Source organism: Phymastichus coffea, unplaced genomic scaffold (assembly GCF_024137745.1).
Source record: "Phymastichus coffea isolate CEN01 unplaced genomic scaffold, Cenicafe_Pcof_1.1 PCOF00072, whole genome shotgun sequence".
Taxonomy (NCBI): domain Eukaryota; kingdom Metazoa; phylum Arthropoda; class Insecta; order Hymenoptera; family Eulophidae; genus Phymastichus; species Phymastichus coffea.
The window spans coordinates 577,965-602,392 of record NW_026706883.1 but is presented as its reverse complement, the minus strand read 5'-3'; the positions used below and the strand labels follow the sequence as shown (position 1 = coordinate 602,392).

The following is a 24,428-nucleotide window of genomic DNA, read 5'->3' as shown; positions in this document are numbered from 1 at the left end:
CGCGCGGGAGAACAACACGCACGCATTCTACAGATTCCGGCAGCGCGAGCCGATTCCCAAAATGCAATGTTGCGCATGATGTATGCGCGCTAGCGGTAAAGCCCGACGTTCTCTCTGCCCCTCAATGTGCTACGCTTGTAATGGCCGAGGTGGGCTTGCCATTTGTTTTGTTTGCCGTTAAGCGCGCGCGCGCGTTCTTGGCCCCGCGCGAGCTCCCAATTGTTTCGCCAAGTGGTGTGTTTATCGGCCGATCGTTTCGCCCGATTGTTACACTCTGGGCTGCGTTTTATAATGGCCTTTCGGCGAACCAGCTTCTGCCATTTGCATTACGCTCGATTGTCGATGCGTCGGCTTTGCTGCGAGCTTGAATTGCGCGCGTTTACTTTCGGCCAATTACCGAACCTATGCGTGGTCGTCAAGCGATTTTTAAGCATTTAAAGCTTTCAGAAGCGATTCCGGTGTGACACAAATCAATTCACTCCAATGCAATGTTTGCAAAACGCATTAATTTTATCTTGAACGAGCGAGTAGATCATTTTCCCTTGTGAAAAGGAAACTTTTAGTTTTGTATTACAATAGCGATTGGATTAGCAGCATATAATTCGTCGTAGCTTGATTCCAGATTCTTTTGTTCGCTTGCTGGCGTTCTAAAAAACTACTAGCGATAAGAGAAGGTAAACCAATTGCCAGATTTCAACTGGTTTGGTCGAGTAACGTTTTTGTTCTTTGTTTCCCTTATGTATTCAAGTAGCTTAGAAATAAGAGAAAGAAGAATGCTGAAGAAATTATTTCTTAAACGTCGTAATTTTCGGGTCACAGCTACATCAATCCTCGTATTCCAGCATCGGCAATGCCATCATCTTTTTCCCCTCCTCAAATCTTTCTTTCTTCTGTGGCGCCCGCTTCTTGGTGGCTAGTATTAAGGGATGAAAGGATTTGGTTCAGACGTATTTTGCCTGTAATCCAAACTATCTTCCTTTTTTCCGCTCCACTCTCTTTCTCGCTCGTTCTCTGATGCTTCTTTTGGCTGGAGTCGAGACAAGGATGCTGAGGTGAGAAGCAAAAGTTAGTGGCAAGTCGGTTACGCGAAGGGGATGAGATTTAAGCCAACAGATTTAAGCGATTTGGAAATGGAGATTAGGCGCTGCCTTGGAAAAACACATAATAGCGTCACCTCACTTTTGTGATGTATATGATAGGATCAGAGTCCTTTTGACTTTTAACGTTATTATGTCGATCGATAACAGCTGAATCATGCCCCGTGAGGCGGAGTTTATAAAATTTTTTGCTGATTTTGAAAAGCGCGCCAAGCGTAAGACGAGATCGACGATCGACACGCTCGAAATCTTAAAGTCCGCCCAAAGCGAGCGCACGCAAGCAAAATTAATGGATGCTTCGGGGAAAAATAAAGTGGTTTGCTTCCCAGGTACAAATCATCTTGGCAGGGCGGGAGCCAAGTCTCTCGAGTGAAGGCGGTACCGTTCATATCTTCGCGTGCGCACTCGTCTTCGTTCCTCGCTTTAACGACAATTTACTCAGCCTACATGTATCCATCAGCTAGACTAGTGTAATTTTGCCCAAGAAGAACGTACGACCAAGTCGCCGTACGACCAAGAGAAATTGTTAAAAAGTGCTTTTTCATTCAATCTTATGAGTTTTCATCCAAGAAGCTTGGTAATTCACAATTTTGTCGGTAAATTCTCGTACAAGTTATTCTTGGTTCAGGACTTTTATAGCAAACGATCGCAGTTTTGTTAATAAGAAAAAGAGTATATAACAAATTTTCAAGGAAATCACGATTAAATGAACAACTAGATTGGACAATAGTGCACCTTCTAATTTCATTTTCCCACTGTGACAATCTCGATGCTTCACCTGTTGCTGAACAATGCGCTTTCTCGCGAGAACATTATTAAAATGCATTGGATTCTCGTGCTAGTCTCGAGGAGTAGTGCTGGCGCTACGAGAGCTTAGGCTCGATGAATAATAAAGCTAAACCCCAATTGATTTTGGCTTACAGAATTGTCCTGTTTGTAATTAAATTATTGAACGGGTGGTTTAATACCAAGGCTGCCAAATCATCATTTCAATTTACTTTACCACTGGATTTAATTTGACACGCAGGTGGGACTCGTTTTCAATTAAAAGATGGTAGTTGAAAAAAAAGGTGTCGAGATGAAGGAAGGCTGCCGGCGTTTTATAAGATGAAGAAAGTTTAACACGTCTTCCTATCCTACTAGCCAATTTCTCTTAAATTTATCGTATCATGGTTAACGACTATCTTTCTGTAGCCTCAGGCTATTCGTTCAAACACTCGATGAAAAAATTAACGAAAAACTTTACAATTACAATTTTAAAGAGTTTTTTTGTATTTGTATTAGCTTTTCCTTTAATCAGAAAGAGAAAACGTCTGAAAAAACTAGTTTTCAAACATTAGCGCAATGAAGAGTGTCTATTTTCTCAAGGATTTAGCTAAAGAAACATAGATAATTATTAGTACAGCAGTGTACAAAGGCATTATGCAGAAGGCTTTAATCTGAAAATCCAACAAGCATATTTCGCACGCAGCTAATCCACTTAGTAAACTGTCGCTTGACTTCCGATCTGCTATCTCGGGCGGCAAACAAACTTGGCTGCGATCGAGTAGGCCTTGACGTACCTCAGAGTAACACGCGAGGGGCGTTGCCTTGGGGGCATCGATGACGTGAGTAACTGCGTAGGAAGACGCTATTGCTTCTTTGCTCGAGACGTGATCTTGGAGACGATGGGCTCTAGAGTTCGCGTCAACGCGCGGGAGATTCTTTTTTCGCTTGCTCGGCGCGCTGCCTCAAGGAGACGTAGCTGCGTATGGTAATGTAATGCCGGCGCGAGAGTGTCTTTCGATCCGACTTCGAGAAGTTGGAAGAAAAAACCCCGTACTCGTTTGAAATTCAAATTTCAGCCGTCGCGGAAAATTTAGATGTCGGAGATTGGAAATTGCGATGCACGCATATTATCTTGAAATAGAGAGGGTTAATTACGGGAGTGAAGTTGAGAGTTGAGTTTAAACTTGCAAGTTGCGCCCTCATCAATTTTTCTCATGGCCAACAGCAGCGCTGGCTAGGCAAACAAGCTATCGCCCAACAAAGTACCGCAGCGCCTTCCGCGAGCAACTTTTCATAATAACGCGGAAGGCGCAAATTCACTTCCGGACCGCCAAGTGTCTTGCTTTAGCCGTAATAATAAATGAAGGTAAAGAGAGAAAGAGAGAGAGAGAGAGAGAGAGAGAGAATGCGAGAAAGACAAGCGGAAAGGGACCAAGAGACAGAGTAACTTCTGAAAACATTATTTCACCTCTTTAAGAAACAATTAATTCTGTTGCCACAAGAGGAAAAGAGAGGAAGTGGTGCCCGGACAGTTGAATTAAGTACTGCTTTCTCTCTTCCGCGCTATCCGAAATTGGATCAAAGGAAATACTTCGACGACGAGTTTTATCAAGCTCTACGTTGGAATCTCGAATTCAATTATTTTGCGAATTCTTTGCTTTTGCTTCGGTTAAGTGTTAAAAAATCCTAGAGAGTATAACTGTGTACAAATGTGTCGAGAAATCTGTAGCATTGCAGAGCAATCATTGTTTGAATTGTAGTTGGTTATTGTGTGCAGCAGTTGCAAAAAATTTTTACACATTGATTTATGGATTTGGCAACCGTTCGCTTTCTTTATTACTCGATATGCGACTCAGCGTCTAAAATAAACCTATCGGCGTAATGTACGGTAGAATAAAATTGAGCAATTTTGCTTGTTATGATGGCAATTACAAACTCAGCGTATCGCCGCCGTTACCTTGATAGTTGACCATCCATCAGCTTCCCATCACAAACACGATAAAAAAAAAGTCGAAGGGAGGAGGACAAAGCTCGTTCAAAACTCGATTGAAGAGCCATTGTTAATACACAGACTCTGGCGCATACGGGGGTTTCATCGGACGGGTTGTCACTGCTGGCTTTTGCGGGTCAGCGCAGTGCCCATTTACAAAATTGACCTGTCAATTACGCGGCGCGAGCACCACGAACCCGATATGTGCTGCTGGCCTCCCTTTAACATGTAATGCGAGTCTTGTCGTCGTGACGCTTTCTCTCTCTCTCTCTCTCTCGCTCACTCACCTACACATACAGACCGACCGCCCTATTCGTGTATCGACTGGCGTCGCGGCAATAATTCACTTATGGGCGGGTTCAGCAAGGCTCCAGCAACGCTTCTCACGCCTCCAGAAAGCTGAAAAATTGTTTTTCTACGAATAGCCTTACTCTTTCTACCGAACTTTTTCACTTTTCTATTTTCCTCGATCCCATTAGTAGGTTTTTCTCGTTCTTGTCTTATTTTTCCGATAGTGACCCCTGATTCCTCGGCGGTCCCTTGTACTTTTGGAAATCGATTGAAAACCATGTCTCGCGTAGAACATATTTTTTCCACTCAATATTTCGAAAAAGCGATCTGCTTTAGTGTTATTTTTTTAACTATTTATCGTGCGATCGAATCGCTTTGTCATCGCCTCGATAGAGGTAGATTTGCATGTGTTTTTAATTTACACGATAACTTTTTTCTCGGCTCGCGTAACAATGGAGGGACATTTTTCATCCGGGCTTTCTCTACCTAAACTACCTCAACGACACTATCGAACTAAAGCGAAAAAAGGAGATAAAAGTTTTTTCGGTAATAGCTTGTTGGTCGTATGTGGAGCAACGTACGCATTGTCGTTATTCTAGACGTACAAGCTAGAGAGACAGGGATCCCCTTTTGGACGAGCTATAGGCTCGATGCGCGCGTCACACAGCCTCTCTCTCGCTCACTAGCACGCGGTGAAATTTCGCCGGTGCCTTTCAATTACCTTGCTCTGCTCGTGCTGCCTTAATTAGATTAGGCGAGCGTTGGATGCAGCAGCGGCAGCGCGCCTGTCTGATTCGTCGATAGTGCCGCCTCACTCGTCGGCTCTTACCACGGCGTACACGTGTATTTATCAGGGCAGGCATGCATCTATGGTTACACAGAGACGCACACGCCGCAGCTGCTAGACGTGGCGTCGAGTAAGGAGGATTATTGAGAATTGGCATTGTGCATGCGCATGTCAATTAAGCCTGTGACGCATCGACGACCCACTTTAGTCCAAGTCCCAGCGAGCTCGTTGAAAGGGCAAAGTTTTTTTCGCTGCCGGTCTGGTTTGCGTTACAAAAGAGAGCGGCGCTGCTCAATGATACTCCTCCTCTGACGGAGAACAAACGAAGCTCCTTTCAATTCGACGAGCCATTTTGTCGTCGTTCATTCAGCCGCCCAAGGAGGTCGTCAGAGAAATGTAGAAAAGTCGAGAGCTGGGAGAGAGTAAAAAAAAACGAGAAGAGAAACAGCTGTAGTAACAATGAGAGTGGCACGACAATGAAGGCTAGCACACCGGAACGAGGTGGCAAGATGAAGTGGAAAAAGCAGATACGAGCACTGCTCTGATGAGGACGACCATTTAACATGCGGCTGAATAGCCATCTGCTTCTCCCTCGCTCTCTCGTGCCTAACTCTCAAGTCTATATACCTGCAAGCAGAGGCTTCCGTCTCACTTTCGCCATGGCTATTCCCCGCGGGATCCAATGCTTCCTAGCGGTGTACGTGGTTTCTCGCTACGCTGTTTTTCCTGCCGCTTCAATTTACGCGAGAGGCGCGCGCTGACACGCAGCTAATGCCACCAGGATCGCTCGAGATTGCTAGCGCTGCGACATCTTATCTTGCTTTCTTTTTCTTGCCTAGACACATGGATGCTCTTGATCTACACAATAAATTATGTAAGTACAAAAAAAAATATATTCTGGCCGCATCGCGACGATACACCTGTAACCGATAATTAGTAAAACTGACGATTTCCTCATTCAAATAGCCGCATCCAAAGTTATTCTTTAGATAAAATACCAACATTTGAATTTTTTTCAGTTGGCAAATAAAATTTGCATAAAATTTCATATCATGCGGAATACTGCCTTCCGCTATTATTACTGCAAGGACCTTTGGGAATGGGAACTCCATTTGAATCCATGTTGTTTCTGTGAAGTGTGGCTCTCGTATGTAAATTCGCCGTTTCTATGGTAGGAAAATTACGTTTAAACGGTTCTATCCAATCTATATTTAGGTTTAAATTACTTTCATACTAATTAGTAATTACTCGCGCAAACAACTCACGCGAACGATTTCACGTACTCGCATATGCGTTCATATTCACATGTTCGTAGAAAGTTGGAGATTAGCGATGAAAGAAGTTTTAATGATCATCGAGAAATATTTCTGCAAAACTATAAATAGTTGTGTTTGATTTTACAATCTAAATGTCAGTTATATATGGCAGCATATTAATCTCGTAGAATATCCTGTCGGCGTCTCATACTTCTCTTTGAGTTTTACGCCGTTTAACACATCCGACAAAGATGACATGGTGATTTTCTTATCATTGTAGAGATAAAAGATTTAGGAGCAATTTAAAATATACAGAAATTGGATAAATCACTATTGTTGTTTCGTGGTTATCCACGCTTGATTATAAAGCATTTTCACAACTTATGGTATTGTCTAACTTTTTAACGGTTATTCCTTGATATTAATATAACTCCTATAAGACCGGTACAAACAAATAAATTTAAAGTAAATATCTGATTAGATCTTGATGTATAAACAATCATGTTTTCCAACTCAACAGGATATCTATATTTCAATTTGAGTTTTCAACAACTGGCGATCTGCTACCTTATGTAGACACGCTTTTATGCATGTAATGAAAGTCTTTTTTTCAATTAAAAAAATTAAGGATTTGAAAAAACATACATCAGAATGCTTCCAGTTTTCATTCCATATTTTCCACCAGTAGAAGAGTTATGCACAAGCAAACGGAAGTTGACCTTTTAACGGACGAATTCATGCTTTGTAAGCTGAAATTGTAAAGCCAAGCTCCGTAGAAAACAGAAGGCCGTCCCGAAAAATGGAACATGAGCCAGCTTTATACATAGGGAAACGAGGGGTAGAAAGCCGAGATATGCACAGAACTTTAATAAATAGACCATTTACAGTAATAGAGAAATTAAAATAAAATCACTGGAAATATTTAAACTCCGTATAATAATTAGTTGTTATACTTTCAATCCACAAAATTACGAGCTGCATATGTTCCTAGTACAACGGTGCGATTCCCACCGTTTACAACAGAAACATCAACACTGTGCCCAACGGTGGTCGATCGATCGGAATAATATCGTCGATTATAGCGTCGAGAGCTTTCAAGCACAATAAAGCTCTGCTCGCGTGATATTGTCAAATATAATTTGACGCTGATGCTATCAATTTGGCTGATCAACACCCAATAATACATTCGATGATACATCGATGTTTATGAATCGTCTTTCTGTGAGAATGAAAATGTTAACCCTACGAGTCTTCGAAATCAATATAATAAACTCAATCAAATTACGATAATAAATTTTCTCAGTCAAATCGTGTATTCTTATTATTAGATGACCGTGTGGATAGTTGATTATAAAAATACATTATCGCAACTTTAAATAATCTTCTGGATATTATAAATATTATACTTCTTGAACTTTATATTGATTTCGTTATTTGACTCGTGGATATACAACTAGTCAACATCGTAGTTTAGCAAACTTACACGTTCAGCCGCCAGGAATAACATAGACTTTGAAGGGGAAAAGGAGAGCACGCCACGGTACTGCACTAAGTAGCCGATAGAAATGCATGGCAGCATCATGTGCGGGAGGGTGCGGATAGTCTAGAACTCGAAGTGGTTGGGCGGAGTGTGGCGAGGCGGCATTTAAATTTCGCGAGGGTAGCTCCGCAAATTACACGGTATTGTTATGCTTGTATATTGGTGAACGAAAAGCACTAGTGGGTTGTATCGCGCCTGGAATAGTTAAGATGCGAGAATGATTATTAAGATAATCCAAGTAAAACTCTAAGGTATGATTGCAAACAGTATCAGCCACTCCGATAGGTTAATTTTAAAATGAAAATAGCGAAAGTAATTTTTAAGGTAAAGAAAAGAAATCATAATAAGAAGAAATATTGAATAACGCACTTCGGATACGCTCGATGAACACTTCATCCGGCTGACCGTACACTGATACGAATCACTGACGAAAGTCTCGTATGTACAAAAATAATCGACGAGTATAGCTGAGTGTGTCTCGGTGACCATCCGAATTGAATGAAGCCGCGCGCATGTGTGTTTGGTCAAAAGCAAAATTAATAGTTTTGGGTGGAGGTTCACTTTCTCACTCACTCACTCTCCCCCTCTCACTCTCTCTCTCTCTCTCTACTCTGTTCGCCGGATATTGGTGAGCAGCTCTGGGCTAGCAATATATCAGAACCCACGGTAATATACCGCGTGGTCAGTGCTGTTTAGCGAGCAAGTAATAAAGCCCTTCGCTAGTGCGATACTGTTTCGCGTTTCCCGACCATCGCCGCGCCGCAACACACCTAAGAAAAATCGAGTTTTCTGATGCATAGGCTACGTGACCAGCGTGATTATCGGTCTTTTAGCCTTGCTTTTATTACTTAGATTGATTATTCTTCCGCGATCAATCAATATCTCAGTTATTGATAATTCTAACAATGCCTAAATTTATTTTTTACAACGAGAATCGATTATAATTATAGCTTAAAGATTCGTTTGCGCGCAACGGTAGCTTGACTCTTTCAAGAAGGCAGAGTCCATTTGAATTTCGCGAGTGCATTCATTTCAATTCACTTACCGGATACCGATCTAAATCTCATAGAAGCTCAAAGCTTTTGCAGTTGCTTACAAATAAACAAACTCAAACTTAGAACAAGAGTACATTGGTACAAAAAAGTGGAAGAGAGAAAGGAAGCAGCACTTTCGTGGATAGCAGGTGTTTACAGTTGAATCAGCAATTTTCTCGATTGTGGATGTTGTAGGATAGGTACAATCTTAATAGAATAGATTGCTTTCGTCGTATTGAGAAATAAGAAGAAAAGTTCGATTGTCTACGAATTTCTTCTCTTTTTATACGTGCAGCGACGAAAAATTAATTTGAAACCCCTTTTACCTTCGAGCCCATTTTCTTGCTCTCTTCGACTTTCTTCACGCTCGATTTAATCCTATAACCAAAGTTGTATCAATTATTCTGTAGTGCTCGCTCGCTTTAGACGGTATTCTAGTCTCGTAGCTCTTTTTCTTGTACTCGCTTCTTCTTATGCTTCTTTCCCGTTTACTGCCCACTTTTGTTCTGCTCTGTGTCTCGTACTTTTTCTATCACAACTTAGTAGAGATTTTACAGGAATATGTATGCTTGAAAAATTGATTCACTAAGACACAAATGAGCTTATTGACTGAAAATAATTAACATTCCCATAACGTTCTTCCTAAAGTGTATAATTTTTTAAATACGTGTAAATGAAGGTTGTTACAATTTAAAAATTTAACAATGACAAGGAAAATTTGATGGTGCAGTTGAGCTTAATACTATGCTGAAATGATTTTGCAAAATGGCCTAGAGTAATGGTGTTAGAAGACATTTGGCATAATTTAGTGTCCATTTTCGGAATTATGACGATAAAATAAAAGAAGACTGTGGAAAGCGAGAAAAGACGTAAAAGAGATCGAGTTGAATGAATTTTAAGCATCTGACCCTGAGAGAGATATCGTCGCGTCGGCGAATCCAATCTCGAGAGGATAGACAACGAGGCTCTCCAAGGCTTCGCCGGAGGCGTTTGTTTTTTCTTATATTGCCACTGGATCATATATATGGAAGAAGTGATATATGTCGTTTGCGAAAACTTTTCGATTTTTCTCTTTTTTCCTTATTCTCCACCCACTTTGAGGTGCATGCGCGTCTCTTGTTTTTCTAAACTCTTGGAGGAGGTTTCTTTATTTCTGCTGCGTCTACAGCTCTCACGTCAAGTCATTCTCAATGTTCCAGCCAGACGTTCTGTTTGTCAAGTCAACAATATATTCTGAGTCTACCGAAATCGACTACCACCGAGGGAGCAGTAGTTATTCATTCCTGTAATTCTATTTTTAAAGTCTATTTATTCAGCCAATTGAGTGCTGATATTTCAATATGGCTTTTTGATATATTGAGAAAACAAGCATTCCATTCAAAACATCGAATGTGCAAATGAATGTTCGCGCTATATGGAAGATGTAATCAGCGATGAATCAGGGTTGAAAGCTCTCCAAAGCTATAAAAAACAGCCTTTCATTGGTGTAGCATGGCGCGATACAAAGCAGCGTCGACCAGTCAACAAACAAGAGAGCTCGAAATCGCGCCAAATTCAATTAGGCTTTATGCACCAGAGCATTTTTTCAAATTCCAGAGCCGAGACTCGCGTGAATCGCATACTGGACAACGCATTCTTGAGCGAAGAGCGCCGACCGTTGTTTCGGAATACGCTCCTGGTTATCGACAATTTCCAGGCTGCGCTATATTCATCGCCACGTAATGCGGTATGGCCGTTGTGCATTACGCGAATGGCTATCAGATACGTTCAGCCGTTCATTTGCTATTCGTCTTTATAATTTGTCGATCAGCGTAAAATCGTATTACGCTTACGAAGCAATCAATTTCGGCAGCTATTCGTTCCATTTATTTTGTAAAATATATCTGTTACTCACTGAAACTGTCAAGTCTTTGACCATTGTAGAGCCAATTGAATATAATCAGAAAGATTTTCTTTTATTCTTAGAATCACGATCGTTTCTCATTTGCATTCAATTGACTTTGTGAAGAGACCGCGAAGTTAAGAAGCCCGAAGTCCACAGAATGAAAGAAAGATAGGCTTGAAACAAGTCGAAGATTAAACTTGAAGCAATAGAGACGTGAGAATTCGTGAGTCAGTAAAATTTTCTGGGTAAGCCGTAATGCTAACTTAAAGTGACTTTTAATAACGTGGGGATTAGCTGTAACTGACTTTGAAATCCTTCGGTCTCGCCACGCGGTTTATACTTTTTTTTTACGACCGGTGGCTGGTTTTTTTTCTTTAATTCTCCAGGTTTATTCTTTTTCTTTCACTCAAATTAAGTAGTTAATAGATAACCATCACATCAATGTTTCAATAGAAATTTAGATCCATCTATCTTAGATCCTTCTATTTGAAAAAAAGAATAATTTAAATAAGGTGAAGCTAACTTTAACTTTTAATAAGCTACTTTTTCTCTTGAAAAAAACTTTAGTAAAGCAATTTTTTCGACGTTGCCTTATTAATAAGCGATTTTATTGGATTTCTTACTGATTAAATTTCTAAGAGGAGCAAATCTGCTTATACAGGTTTTTTTTTCAAATTCCGATAATGTTGATAAAACTTGGTTGTTTCGACTATTTCCAATTTATAAAAAGGAAGGAGCACTTTACAGACAAATTCAATAAATATTCTTAGAGTTTCAATAAAAATATTATATTTGCACTAGCATATACCTCATTTTTGAAACAACAATGGGTGTGAATTCCAGACGTTGAAATCCAAGCTCTGTCGCATTGACGTCATCTAAACTTTTGTACCGAATCGTACTGCAAGCGGGAATGGTTATGTCTGAAACAAGAAAAATTTTTGTTTACAATCTCTGTTTGAAGAAACATTTCGGTGATATACAATATTAAGTTTTAAAAAAAAGAATAATTCAAAGGCAATGCAACTGTGGTATAAAAATCGCATATTTGTTAAAAGCTTCGTTCAACGAATTTTATATTGAAAAATATATAGAGAAAAATTAATTTTTATTGGTGTTTCTTATATTTTTAATTATGTTTCCACTGGTTTATACGTCAAATAATTTTTTTCAATCTTGCTATTACTCGTAACCGGAATAATTGAGGTGATGAATCAGTGCAAGTAGTAAGGGTTGAACGTAAAGATAGTGAAACCAAAACAAGCCCGAAGATTTCACGTTTAAAAAAAAGAGTACGAAGGCAGTAAAATGTGCAGAGGATGTCGGTAGCGGTATAGTCCAGGCAACAGAGAAATTTTCAGACAAAAATTCCGGGATGGGTTTTCTCAACGGAAATCGCTTCAGTACAATGTAAATAGAAACTCTTGATAAAATGCAACTCCTAATTTATTGTCAGATTTTTTTTATGAGCGTTCAAAGTTGACGAAATATGGTTTTTTCAATCTGCAAGCCACGGTATGCATTTTAGCTGAAAAAGTTTCGTATAAAAGTTGTAGGCAATAGCAAAAGCTACAATTTGAGCTGTCGTGCAATTTTTTTCGTTTGTTAGTTATTGAAAAAAGCCCCAAAAACCCTTAAAAATGGCCATTTTTACTATATCGAATATTTATTGCAAAAAGAACTTTTTTTAATGTTTATGACTCTTAAAAGAAAGCTCTTGTGATTCTAAAAAAAATGAATCGTCGCACGACTATTTAATTTTATTAGTTACTGATATATTCTAATAAGTTAATTAAGAGACGTCCAAAGTACGGGGCTGTAAATTTTTTTTGGCCGAAGATATCGAGTTGTAAAACAACTCAATCTCTTTGTCAAAACGTCAATTTTAATAAATGAATGGGAACGAATCAAAAAATTAATTTGCAACCCCTAAATTTTGACTTTATAAAAGTGCACCTTTTTTCTTTCATAAACAATTAGAATTGCGGCTTCCCTATGCATTATAGAGATTTCTTTTTTAGAAATTCACATATCTGAGATCAAGGTGCATATTTTGAAAAAAAAAAAAATTGTGTTTCGACCAATAGGAGCCGAGATAATTTTTTTTTTTGTTTAAATCGCCATTGTTGTAATAATGAAAATTAACAAATCGGTCCAAGGGCATTCGATCGTTATTAAGTTATATTTTCTCATTACGATACAAGGCTTTACATATTTTGGCTTTTTAACAATTAAAATGACGTTTCATTTCCAGCACGAGAAAAGCCAAAAGCCGGAGGCGGTGGTGGGGGGTCTCCCTCGCGCGCTTGGAAATACTGAAAGTCCGCGTTCAAATCGACGCGCTTCGCGAAAATCAGGCTTATCTCGCGAACTATTGCATCAAATTCGATCATTTTTTTTTTAATTTGGGGTAGCTTCAAAATATATTGAGATTGGTGCAGTTGTAATTAGTATATTTAGTGCCAATCGTTTATTATTAACTTAATTGAATTCATACATATCAGTGTATGTATAAATTCCAATTAATTATTACTTGCTATCCGTAAATATGGATAAGGATAAATAATAATCAATATATTTTCAATTATTAATAACAATATTTTAATTTATATGCATACGTAGGCTATAGTTTACATGATTTCTTATTTTCTAATTGTACCTAGTTCTTTTAGGCGCAGACTCATTTATTTCGTTTTCATTGCATTCTTCATTTAACATTACTTCTACAAGACTACTTAAATTATACTCTTCATTGTCAATATCTTTTACATTCGTACAGCAAAATACACACAAGCGAGAACATTTGAGGCCATGTTTGCTGCACAACCTTTTTGGAATATATATATATATATATATATATGCTTATTTGCAAATACAATCGTGGCTTGGTAATGATTTAAATCCTATGAAGTATGGGTGGCATAAAGTCGAAAATACTTTGGAACCCACTCATTCTTCAGAGCCAATGATACCTCCCGAAGTATCAGAAAAAATATCTTGTAAATGCCAAAAAGGCTGTAAAGCTGCGTGCAGCTGCCGCAAACATGGCCTCAAATGTTCTCGCTTGTGTGGATTTTGCTACGGGGATAATTGTACGAACGTAGAAGAAATACATGAATATGATAATATTGATAACGAAGAGTATAATTTAAGTAGTCTTTAGAAGTAATGTTAAATGAAGAATGCAATGAAAACGAAATAAATGAGTCTGCGCCGAAAAGAACTAGGTACAATTAGAAAATAAGAAATCATGTAAACTATAGCCTACGTATGCATATAAATTAAAATATTGTTATTAATAATTGAAAATATATTGATTATTATTTATCCTTATCCATATTTACGGATAGCAAGTAATAATTAATTGGAATTTATACATACACTGATATGTATGAATTCAATTAAGTTAATAATAAACGATTGGCACTAAATATACTAATTACAACTACACCAATCTCAATAAATTTTGAAGCTACCCCAAATTAAAAAAAAAAATGATCGAATTTGATGCAATAGTTCGCGAGATAAGCCTGATTTTCGCGAAGCGCGTCGATTTGAACGCGGACTTTCAGTATTTCCAAGCGCGCGAGGGAGACCCCCCACCACCGCCTCCGGCCTTTGGCTTTTCTCGTGCTGGAAATGAAACGTCATTTTAATTGTTAAAAAGCCAAAATATGTAAAGCCTTGTATCGTAATGAGAAAATATAACTTAATAACGATCGAATGCCCTTGGACCGATTTGTTAATTTTCATTATTACAACAATGGCGATTTAAACAAAAAAAAAAATTATCTCGGCTCCTATTGGTCGAAACACAATTTTTTTTTTTTCAAAATATGCACCTTGATCTCAGATATGTGAATTTCTAAAAAAGAAATCTCTATAATGCATAGGGAAGCCGCAATTCTAATTGTTTATGAAAGAAAAAAGGTGCACTTTTATAAAGTCAAAATTTAGGGGTTGCAAATTAATTTTTTGATTCGTTCCCATTCATTTATTAAAATTGACGTTTTGACAAAGAGATTGAGTTGTTTTACAACTCGATATCTTCGGCCAAAAAAAATTTACAGCCCCGTACTTTGGACGTCTCTTAATTAACTAATTAGAATATATCAGTAACTAATAAAATTAAATAGTCGTGCGACGATTCATTTTTTTTAGAATCACAAGAGCTTTCTTTTAAGAGTCATAAACATTAAAAAAAGTTCTTTTTGCAATAAATATTCGATATAGTAAAAATGGCCATTTTTAAGGGTTTTTGGGGCTTTTTTCAATAACTAACAAACGAAAAAAATTGCACGACAGCTCAAATTGTAGCTTTTGCTATTGCCTACAACTTTTATACGAAACTTTTTCAGCTAAAATGCATACCGTGGCTTGCAGATTGAAAAAACCATATTTCGTCAACTTTGAACGCTCATAAAAAAAATCTGACAATAAATTAGGAGTTGCATTTTATCAAGAGTTTCTATTTACATTGTACTGAAGCGATTTCCGTTGAGAAAACCCATCCCGGAATTTTTGTCTGAAACAGGCCTTTTTTGCCTCTGTTGCCTGGACTAGTAGTAGTGGTGGCGACGCGTGTATCTGACGCGCGTCCGAAAACACAAACACACAAACACACACACACATACACGCGCGCGCGCGTGTGCGTGCGTGTATATACATATATATACACATGGGATGAGAAGCGATGGATTGCACAACTGGCGCTACGGGAGGCGCACGAAAAATCAATAGGCCGCGTTCTCTCTCTCACTCGACCATATCCATAAATAAGCCTGAGCAAATGTCGCATGTGTCGTTTGGGACCTCTGCAATATGTAATCGTGAATTTCATTTTCAAGTGGTGTAACTACGCTAGCTTTTACACACCGGCATCGATTGCGCCTCCAATCTTAAGATTAGTTTATCTTTTAATAAAGAAAATATTAATTAGTCCTGCAGAGTTTGACATTTAATAACCAATTGATTGGAATATGTACATCAATTAATTGACTGATTCAGAGCATAATAGCTTTCAGAATGACACAGTATCGGTTCTATAATATCGTGCACATGTATATGTTGAATATATTGTGTGTGTGTATGTGTGTGTATCAAATGCTTAATAATTATTCTGAAACATATAATATAGATTCAAAAAACCACATAATTTTGATCGTATGCGTTATCAATCAAACACGAATAATTTCATTATTTGCGGTTAATTTGCTGGAATATTACTTAAACATGAGAAATTTGATCATCCTGTCGATAGTTTAATGTCTTTTTCGAAATATAATGAAAATAAACAGTGAAAAGACAGCGAGCTGAGCTAAGACCAATTACAAAGGTAAAGTGAAAGCTCAGTCAACCACGGCCCGCTGCATTACTAAGGTTTGCTCTCAAGATTCCTCTCGTCTATCTGCTACCTTAATTGAAGAGTTTTGTCCCTTCCACAAAGATTATTATGATTATGAAGATGATTGTTTGGCCAGCTTTTATTCAACGAATAATTTAAGAAATTGATCTACGGTTATTCCCGAGTAGTCCATGATGATATAAAGCATTGAGTAGTTATTGACGTGAGACTTTCCAATTATTATCTTTTAGACAATTTTTTTTTAAATGCAGGTCTGTAATAGTGATATCGAAAAATATAGCTTAATACTGCAAATACGAAGGTGCAACGCATTGATTTTACAATCGAGCATTTCGAGATCAATCTCTCAACTTTTTCTTGATCTCTGGCAAGACCTCTGGTGTAAAATCTGAGCTGCCGCCTAATGAGGTGAAAACAAACATAGAAAAAAAAGTTAAGGTATGCCGTCATCTGGTGTTCTTTTAGCATTTCACCGTGGCTTTTATGGAGCAGAAAATGGAACTGGGAGCTTTTATGCGTGTTTATTAAAGAGAGAAAAAAAATGCAATAATAGGAGATGTAGCTTGAATGCATCAAGGGGTTTTTGTTTAATACAACTACATTTATTTTTGAAGAAACTCTAAATGAGTTAGCGATATTAGCAAAAGTATAGACTTTCTCTTTCGAGTAGTTCCATTACCGTGGGTATACGCTCGTTAGCATCTAAAGTTAACAGTTTGAAGTAAACAAATTACTTTCAATTATTTAGTAAGGCTGAAAATTTCAAGAAAACTAAAAAGGCAATGCCTAATTTAAAGTCCCTATTAAAACTCTTCTAGAAAACGAAGCAAATAAAACTTTTTCCTCTTCTATAAAGCATCTAAAAAAATATACTTAAAACTCTTTCATAAAATCAAAAGTTTGCTTCGCAATGATGATGATGTCGAAGAAATACATCTCGAATGAAAATAGCTGAGTGAACTTTCTTCTGATTCGTCAGATTGTATGAAAAAAAATTTTGCAATGAAAGGCTTTTTAAGAAAAAAGTTATTTAAATAAACGGAAATTCTGGTCAAGAGTAGCAATTAAAATATAAGATAAAAGACATATATAAATAAATAATAATGTCGATTCTGAGACAGGCATTTTCGAAAGATCGAGTCGCTTTTTATACAGACTCACATTTAGTGATAGTCTACTCATTTTATCGATTCTTTTTCGTGCTTCATATAAATACTAAAATACTCGATTTTATTATTAACGTAACTCTTCGTTCTTTTAAATTTAATATATATAAAATAGCATTACATAAAAAACAAGATAAATGGATAATATGGTGAATATATTATTGAATGCGAAAAGATTTGAGAAGAAATTCGTATCTAATAGTTAATGGAAACCAAAAAGAAAATCCAGCTCAAAGAATCGAACAACACACGGTACACGAGTGAAAGAGGGGAGAGAGAGAGAGAGAGAGAGAGAAAAGGGCATGCAACATTCATGTGACTCTATTTCATTTTGAGTGCTGCCATTAGAGGTCGGCATATCAAGCGTTCGACATTGCTCTAAAAGACACGTCGTCTACGGCGCCTTACTCTCCCACTATACACCCATACACACATGCGCGCGCGCATTCACATATACATATATACAAGCTGAAATTTGTACGTGCGCCGCTTATGTATTTCGATTCTCCGCGCACGAATCCGCTGCAGCAGCGCAACGTCTACTATCGCGTATATAAGCGGATATAATGATCATCTTGATAAGATGTGAGCTGAATTACTGAGCGGAAAATGGCGGAGAACATCTACCCAGCAACGCGCTGGCAGTATGTTGATTGACGAGGTGCAATATAAGAAAACAGCTGTACAGATCAAAATCTTTACAAACTTGCGTTTATCGTCCGCCATATCTCTCTCGCCGCGGTATATCACTTTCACAGTCTATGCACGAAGGCCGTTATACTCTTAGCCCCGCAGATTGTGGAATCCGCGAGTAGGGCTACGCGCTGTACTACCGGAGCAATATCCTTAATTTACCGCACTTCGTGGAATGCCGATTCCGTTAATCTCAATCAGCGCTGTTTTAGCGATTATTACGCATGATTCTTGTTATTGATTGCGCCAAGAACTTTATCGCTGTTCGCGAATAAGTTGGCAGAAATCGATTGCCGCCACTACACAAATAAAAATTTTTTTTGCCTTACGCAGAAAGTTTGCGGCTTGGAAGGCAATGCTCTGCGTGAAAAAAAGTCTTTTCACCTGCCGAGAGTGAAAAAGAGAGAAAGAGATAGAGAGAGAGAGAGAGAAAGAAAGGGGGGGAGGGGTAGAAACATTCAAGTGCTGCAATCATCCAGATTCATCGGCGAGAATCCCTTCGGCTATAAAAAGCAATTTCATTGAAACATTTTTGCCGCTCTCGCCTTCTTTTTTTACAGCCCCTGCACAATATAACTGGTTATAAAAAAAGTCGAGCCAGAGATATGAAGTCCTAGCATAGAAAGAGACGCTTGACTATTCATCGCGCACGTCGCGTGGAATGTCTACGACCTCACCATTATCATCATACCGCATTAATTTTCAGCGACGGCGTCTCGTCAGATGGCCTTTTTTTTGAGGAGTCGCAAGGTGCAGAGCTTTTTCAACTTCAGTTTCAACCAGGTTGAACGCACTCGATGGTATGCAAGTTTGTTTTCCGACAAGTTTGGCTAGCTTTTGTTTGCTCTTTTTATCACTTCTTGCTATGGATAATTAACTTTTAGAACTCTCAGAAAAAAATGACGTAGCGTGCACTTGAAGAGCCTAATTATGCCAGTAATGATCTAGAAGTTGCTCCGAAAGCGTCAATTGATGGTGGAATTTTGAAAAAGTTGGAGCCTAGTATTCTGGTAATAAATATCGAGCGGCGATATCAGACGCAGTATCCACACTATAGCAGCCCCCTTTCCCCCAGCAATCTCGTTGGCAAATTACGTTTCAGCTGGAGGGTCAAATAATTGCGTTTCGCTCGATTGCCGCCCTCCCCCTTTTAACTTGTCGCAACCTATCGGTTGTTCGCAAGAATGCTAAGCAGACTCGACGTACTTTCAAAGTTTTGTTTGTACTACAAGGTGACCTCTTTCAATTACTTTCATTGATTTTTCACAGTTTCATATGACAGAGGTAATCCTTAAATGTTGCCTAAGTTCGAGCAAGCTACAATGAAAAATATGTAAATAATAAATAAGGCAAACCAATTTCGTACGACAATTGCTTCAATAAGTCGAAAATGATTTACAGCTATTTGCTGTGCAAATAACGTAACGTGTGATTTTACCAGTGCCACTCTCAATTCCAGAGACGTGAAATGCATTGTCCTGCGAACGCCACTATACGTGTGCAGTAACGAGTGCGATAGAATTGTATGTAAATGCAAACAGCAGTTTGGTTTCCAAAGCTTGCGGCGAATCGAGCCCTGAAAGTGTAATTGTCGCCTGATGCGACACGTCCGTCGAAAATCAGAGTAAACTCGTTCAGGGCTATAGTCGTAGTAACCAAAAGGTCTTTTGGTTGCCGCATCACAACTACACTGTTTATGTACAAGGCTTTCAGCCGTTGGCGTTTTTTTTCTATGCTCCCCCTTAGTAGCGCATCACATTCGATCAAATTACCCACCGACGACGACGACGCAAGAAAAAAAAAGTTCCATTAGCGTATATAACGCGACGGCGGGAAAGTTGTCGATGACTCCTATCGGACGCGTTCTTTTTCTCACTTTGCCGCGAAATGCTTGTCGTCGTAGACTCTTTTTTCATACACACTCTTTTTCATTTTCTCAGAGCGCGATCTGGTGGCTTTCCGGCTCGGCCGACTTTCGAATTCCAGGCAAAACATTGAGTCTTATTGAACGGCAAGTAGCAGGTAATAAGATTTGAAGATGATGTATCGCTAAGATTGACATCGATACAGGATAGATGGCGCATTGAATTGGCACTGGCATTGTCTGGCGAGTGACTCCTCTCCTGTACTATAAGTAGTATATGAATGTACGACATTAATTCTCTGGCAATTAGACGTTAAAATATACGACTCTCGCTCTTTCCGAAAGTTCTCGTCGTGCGAGTAATAGCTCGCAGCGTCAGTTATAAATGGAGCGCTCGCGCGCGACCCCTTCGCGTATAATAACAATATAACGGTTGCGGCGCTTGCGTGAAACGTTAGAGAGTTTGCGAACAAAGAGCTGCGAATGACGTTGTTTACGAGCGCCGATTGTTTTAAAAAGCGAACGTCGCCGACTTTCCGAGAGGGAGCTGAAAAAACCGAGGCGAGCTTTTTCTTGCGGTTTTATTGTCCACACGAATAAGGAGTATTCTCCGCGTGACTGTTCCGAGCGCATTGCGCGACTCTACTTTCTCGCGGGACAGATTTTTCGTTGGTTTTCTTTCTCGTGCCCAGCTGAGTTCAACTTGAGTTTACTTTTTAATGGCGCATCTGCAAGGAGACATTTTCCTTTTAATTTAAATCCTACTTTCTTCAAACAGATGAGACATTATTTAAAAGAAAATGTTATTTTGTACTTTTTAAATAATGAATCTGAAGCTTCCAGAAAATGCGTTGACATATTAAAACAAATATTGTTTGTAAAGAATAAATACTGAATAGCTGTTTGTATAAGTAATATGTAGACGGTAAGTCAACATGGACATAAAAGATTGAAAAGGGACTAGTCGAACCTTGTTTGAGCAGGTGCAAGAGTTGAAATCTTTACCTGAGTAAAGTAAAATTTGCTTCCATTTTTCCTTCTCAAATATCAGTTAGCGACCTTTTACTAAAAATTGACAGTTTTTTATATGGAACGAGTAATAAATATTTTATCACGCTTACTACTTTGATAAACTACGTTTGAACTTATTATTAAATTTAATAGATTAAGAAACTCACAGCAAATATGTCCTAATTAACAATAAAATCATGATGTAAAAAAAATGCTGTATACTGCAGATTATTTTATGGTCGAGCATGCACAATTACGAGTTCCCAGAGAAGGACGAGCATGAAGGTCATGACACAAGTGCGATCGAGAAGCGACGACCGATAATCGAAGTGGGAATCAACGTAGCTTCAGCCATAAATCCTCAGTAGCGCCCATCGGACGATAGTCAAGTCTGTGATCCAATCAGGCGTGAACCCATGCCTCGTCACCCTTAGCCTTATCTTTAACTAATGCAATATCGCTTCGTTCGATTCTATCCCTCATTTTTCGCAAAAGTTTCGTAGCTCCATATAAAATTTAATGCAAACAATTTTTATCGATCTCATGTTGATTCTTTAAGTTTTCATATCACATCGTTCAAAAGAAGAAAACAATCACGTATAACGAGTCCGAAATCACGTCTGAAAGCCAAGTTAATTACCGATTGCCGAGTGAAATAGTCTTCCTAATTACTCAATCGATTTCCTTTAATTCGCGAGCGAATCCAGCTTGCGAGTAGCACGCGGCAGGCTTTTCCTCGAATAAGAGGAAAAAGAATGGAGAAGTGCTCGGGTTCGAAGAACGGGAAAAGTAAGAAACAGTAGAGAGCTCGTCGAGATAAAATAGGAGAGAGAGAAAGAGAGAAAGAGAGAGAGGGAGAGGGAGAGGAAGAGCGCACTCGCGAGAGCCGATAATTTATAGGTGGCTAAACGCGTTGCGGACAAAGCGTAACAGCCGATACAGAGATAGATTCGAGACTCTTTCTCTTACCCTCTCCGTGGAGGCGATACACACCTGCGCTCGCGCTTTCTCTTTTCCTCCCTCACTCTCTCTCTCTCTCTCTCTCTCTCTCTCTCTCTCTCTTCTAACTCAATTAAAAGCGAAATCCCCGCGCAAGCGAGCGAGCGATTTATAGTGACTCTCAGAGCTTCGCGCGGAAAATCGCTAGAAACGCACCAGACGATTCAATTGTATATGTGCACGCGCTTTGGCCAGAAATAGCGCGGTGGTTTGCATTTTCTGACTATACTCTCATATTGAGCTCTTTGGAGTTGCTCCCTGTAGAAGGGAGATGTGAATACATTATTTCGACAGTAAAACACTCAGACAACCAACCCACGATATAATACAACTGTGTTAGCTTTGTAGTAGATGCATGTTTGTTCGACTGGAAAAGATGTCGTTAAGGCTGTATCTGATTCAGTAGAAAAAAGTGGCTGTGGTCAGGTGAAGTAATTAATGATAATTATTTACGTAAAAACTTCAAACAGCCTCGTTATATTTTTTCAAATGACTTTTTTTTCCAAAAATTAATTAGTTTTTCGTTATAGACAAATTCTTTTTACTTTTCCATGTATCTTACTTGTGATACTCACGAAATACTTTAGACTTCTTTTAAGACAGGGTTTTCTAGTCAATGACATGCCCGGCATGTATGTCACTGCAGTATCTTATTTCTTTGATCCACCTGCTTCATTCATCTTCTTTTTAACATTTCTTTGCCAGAACTTTTTTTATTTCGCGTTTTTTGTCGTTAATATATGCACCTCTGATGGAAAATGCATATCGATGAAATATAATGAACAGTAAGTTTGTACGATACGGATTTTAGAAAAAAAAATAAAAATGAAAATATGAAAAAATTCGATATAAAAAAGAAATTATTGGCAAGAGGAAAATTCTGCTGAAATGGGAAAGAGCTTCATTTACAGCTCATAAATCCAATATCATCGAAATTATTCAGAAGATAAATTAATATTAGTATGAATTTAAAAGTTCTTTTTGAAAAAATGTGATGCCAAGTCTTTAAGCATGAAAAATTATGTCGCTTCAAAAATTGGATCGTGTACATTAAATGGGAAAAATTTCAACGCCAAACTCACGCGTTGCAGTCAATTTGCATTGTAAATGATCTATCTCCCCTTCAGTAATCATTCTTTTTTTCGGGCACAACCCAAGATGGAGGGATAAAACTTAACCTACTTTGCTCAGCAATTTATCGTGAACCAGTTTTTTTCATACTTTCACACTTAACTAGAACAAATATTCTTTGGCAAAATGTAATTTCAAACTACGTTAGACAAAACCGACATGGTTTAGTGTCTGTTGTGATTACTCAACTATATTTAAAATATATTATATATCTTTTCAGCTACAACAAACGTACGCACTTGTAGTCGATCAAAGCATATTTACTCGCGCATTAAACGCGTTTCACCAGTGAAATATTCAAATAAAATCGAGCCTGGTGCGTATGTCAAAGTCAGACACGGATAAAAAAAAGAGAAGAGACACCATGAGGAAATTTTTCTCTTGCGGCGGCTAAAGTAGACCCGATGAGCAGCGATGAGAGGGCGCAGCAAAGCGCATAAAGTGGCCCTAGTGTTTTCGCCAACTCGCGAACTTAGAAAACGGCGTGAGTTGATTTACGGAAACACTTTTCCTCTACGGAGAGCACAACCCTCGTTCGACCAAAACTTTTTACGGCGACTTCGCTTAATGCAGTTTCCTTGTCGGTGCTGAATGATGGATACACATAGAGCTATGGCAATACCGAGCTCGTTACGATATTCCCATAGCGCCCGCATAAAAGTGTTGTGCCCGCGAGACTTTTCCATTGGCCTGATGAGCCTGGTCTTCGAAGTAAATTACCACCGTAGCCTTTAGCTTATATTTTTCATATAATATTATTTCGTGTTTTTAGGATAACAGGCGGAGACGTACAAGAGCTACCATCAAATTAAAAACTGATTTGATGCTTTTTTAAACTGAAGTTTCATTATTTATTTATGCTGAAGAAGCTATTAATTATCTTTGTACGCAATAGTCAATTCTTCAACAGCTCTCTTGGAAAAGACGATAACCACGTCGGTTGATAAAAATTTATTGCGTGCAAACACAAGATCAACAACATGTCATTGACATATGATAAGTATGAGCAACAATCATGTAGGAATCCACGTGGCGCACACACTCGGCATACTTCGCTCGACCGAGTGAATACCACGCATTCGTAGAAGCGAAAGCCTTTGGCGCGGCGTCGCCGGCGGAGCGGAACGCTCGATAAGGACCGCAGAGGGTAGGGAGGCGGAGAGGCTGCACGATAAGGTTTCAAATGTGGATGGGTGTGGCGCTATACTCATGGCTGTTGGTCAAAATTTTACGCAGTAAAAGGAAAAATTATCAAAGCCATGAAAAATTACCCCCAGACTAAAGAATGAGAGATGCGGGCACGCGCGTACCCGCTGGACACTCCTATCTTTTATTTTCGTGTTCCACATTTGGTTGAGAGCTCATTTCTTTTTTTCCAGACTTCGATTCTTGGTGTAGCCCCTATATATAGATCCTTCTCCACCGTGTACCAAATTTTAGTGCTCTGATAAAAAGTTTTACGGATCGTACTGGACGAGCACTTATCTTTTTTATGAGATGCTCGAGCTTGGATAAATGCTTCCTTTGCACGTTGATCGTATTGGAAATATG

General features: G+C 38.8%; 1 protein-coding gene across 2 annotated transcripts in view; it reads right to left on the bottom strand.

The window, feature by feature from the left end:
* Positions 1-24,428, bottom strand: part of LOC131667935 (uncharacterized) — a 74,785-nt gene that overhangs the window by 27,541 nt on the left and 22,816 nt on the right. For both annotated transcript variants that reach the window (XM_058941711.1, XM_058941712.1), the window contains exon 3: positions 11,457-11,571. In XM_058941711.1, coding sequence (XP_058797694.1) covers positions 11,457-11,571 — 115 coding nt within the window. The remainder of the gene's footprint in view (positions 1-11,456; positions 11,572-24,428) is intronic.